The 2,672-nt window shown below is 34.4% G+C and overlaps 1 protein-coding gene across 1 annotated transcript in view; it reads left to right on the plus strand.

Annotated features, from left to right (window-relative positions):
* Nucleotides 1-1,023, plus strand: part of ST8SIA4 (ST8 alpha-N-acetyl-neuraminide alpha-2,8-sialyltransferase 4) — a gene marked incomplete at its 5' end in the record, with an annotated part of 22,959 nt that extends 21,936 nt beyond the window's left edge. Inside the window, one exon of the mRNA XM_009070246.1 lies at nt 726-1,023. Within this exon, the coding sequence (XP_009068494.1) occupies nt 726-1,023 (298 nt within the window). The remainder of the gene's footprint in view (nt 1-725) is intronic.
* Nucleotides 1,024-2,672: the final 1,649 nt, after the last annotated feature.

Below are 2,672 nucleotides of genomic sequence, written 5' to 3' on the forward strand. Positions count from 1 at the left end.
AAAGCACTAATGAGACCTTTTTCTTAGCCCTAGGAAAAAGCACAAAGCTACAGCAAATTTAAACAAGGTTTGAAAACGAGACATGAAAGAAAAGTTGAAAAGCTAATACTTTCTTTCCAAAAATTGCAGTTCTAAGTCAAATAAAAATACTTAATTTCAAAGCATCTGATCAGTTGCAGTGATAAAACCAAAAAAAACAAAGTGCCAAAAACTCATTTAACGTGGGATAAAGGTAGTTTGTAAATAATATTTAAATACTCTATTATAAAAATAAAATAAAATTGAAATGCATGGGCTAATCTGTATAAATTATGCCTTGTTTGACTAGCATGGCTCTTTATATGTGAGTTGTTGGTAACGTGATGACAAATGAACACTATTGAAAGATAATAGGTTCAAGAAAGCATATTCTTATTCACAAGTGCTGATTTAGCTGTCAGTGCATTCTAGAGCATGATGACATGGTTTCCAGGTGTACAAAGAGCTTTTTTTTTTTTAAAGTCACAGCATTATGTGCATTTAATGTTTTTAAAAATTTGTCTGATGAGTGTGCAAGTTGGATAAAATGCTATGTGTTATCACACCTTTTATCACTGGTATTTTTTTCACACATTAAATTGAAATGGACTTGCATGTTCATTTTCAGCTTTCCCTTCATGCACACATTTTTCTGAGTTAATGTTTCATATTTGTTTTCATTTTTCCATTAATTTCTTCCTCTTCAGGTGCAATCTAGCTCCTGTGGTGGAGTTTGCTGCCGATGTGGGAACTAAATCTGATTTTATTACCATGAATCCATCAGTTGTACAAAGAGCGTTTGGAGGCTTTCGGAATGAGAGTGACAGAGAAAAATTTGTGCATAGACTATCCATGCTGAATGACAGTGTCCTTTGGATCCCAGCTTTCATGGTCAAAGGTGGAGAGAAGCATGTGGAGTGGGTTAATGCATTAATCCTTAAGAATAAATTGAAAGTGCGAACGGCCTATCCATCACTGAGACTTATTCATGCTGTCAGAGGGTAAGTGTGTGGAAAAGACTGGTCTGTCCTTAGCACAATGAAACTCATAACTAGAATTCCAAGCAGAGAGAAAAAAGCTCAGTGTTAAAAGGAGTATGTTATTTCCTTTATGGATTGCATTTATGAAAAGTTTGTAGAGTAATAAATGTCATCCACTCATTTAGCCTGCCGTAATGCAGACAACTGAAATGCATTAGCACAATAACTTCTCAATTTTGCTTTTATGTGCAAAATTTTTTTTTCATCATTATAGTGATAAGTTAATTTAAATAACAGTCTGAATTCAAAAGATATGTGCCAGTCATCAAATCAGAGTACAATGAAAGTACAACATGTCTACTTTGGGGCAAGACTATGAAGATAAAAATTAAATAGAATAGTGGGTAAGGTAGCAACTATATAAATAATAAAGTCTGGAAGATGTGAAAATACTGAGCTCCTTCATAAAACATATAGGCTTTGTAGCAATATTTCTTCTTTTGCGTTTGGCCAGGTGCTTGGGCCGTTCAAAAGCAGTGGCTGGAAACACTGAAATATAACTGTCATGAGCCATCACAAAAATATAACCATGCTTTATGCAGAGATTTGTTTTTAACCCCGTAATTAAACCAGACTGTCACATGAATGCACCAATGTCTTTGTCCCTACAAGCAAGAGTATATAGGGCTAGGCCTGAAAAATATTCACAAGATGATGGTCGTGCAATATGTTTGTGCAGCGAATTACGACAGCATAGTAATATTCAGCTTGAATTCCTTGAACTATATTGTCTATTTGTGGGGTTTTGGGAGATACTTTAAAGTACTGCTGTTAGCTTGTGCAGAAGTTGCTGAATATATAGCCATTCAAACAGCTACAGCAGAAGAGATAAATGTAGAGGGGATGATTAAACTTGTTGCCTCAATCTAGTGAGAGAATAATATCTATAACACATGTACAGGTGTAGTGGTTTTTGCGTGCATGTGTATGATTCTGCGTAAATAAGATTGTTTCCAGTTTACAAACAGCTGTTGTAATTTCCATCTGCTAAATCTGGGCGAAATTATAAAATGTGAATGGTAATTCAGAACATATAGTCTTTAAATTGGCCAGTGTGAAAGTCCTTTAGGAACCTTTGTCTTAAGAATAAAATTAGCACCTATATTGTCTCTCTGAAAGAAAGGCAACAAAAACTCCGCTGTCAAAATTAGTGTTGAAAATTTAGGCTATGCTGTATTTTGGGTTATACTTAGCAGTGCCATCTGATATGAACTGCACAGATTTGTCAAGTTGCTGAATCTGTGCTCTAAACTTTAGGTTTTCCACTTCAAACCTTGTTATTTAATCAACTTGCTTTTCCATTTTTGTTCTTGTGGGAAGTAACTGATTTTTATGTTACTGGATTTATTTGGGGGTTTTGTGTGTTTGTTTGGTTTGGTTTGATTTTTTGTAATTTGAATAAGAACAAAACAAGAAATACAATCTAGCTTTGGTCTAACTCGACTTTATGAAGTGAGTTGAATGAGGTGAGTATGTCTTCATGGGCCAAGTTTTGAAATGGTACAGTTAGCAGTAATACATTTAAAACAAATATTCTTTAGATGCCTTAGATATCAGTCTTAAAAACACTAGCCAATAATAATGGGCTTGGTATTGCAGCAAACTGAAAAAAAT

The sequence above is a fragment of the Acanthisitta chloris genome, unplaced genomic scaffold, assembly GCF_000695815.1.
Source record: "Acanthisitta chloris isolate BGI_N310 unplaced genomic scaffold, ASM69581v1 scaffold26892, whole genome shotgun sequence".
NCBI classification, from domain to species: Eukaryota; Metazoa; Chordata; class Aves; order Passeriformes; family Acanthisittidae; genus Acanthisitta; species Acanthisitta chloris.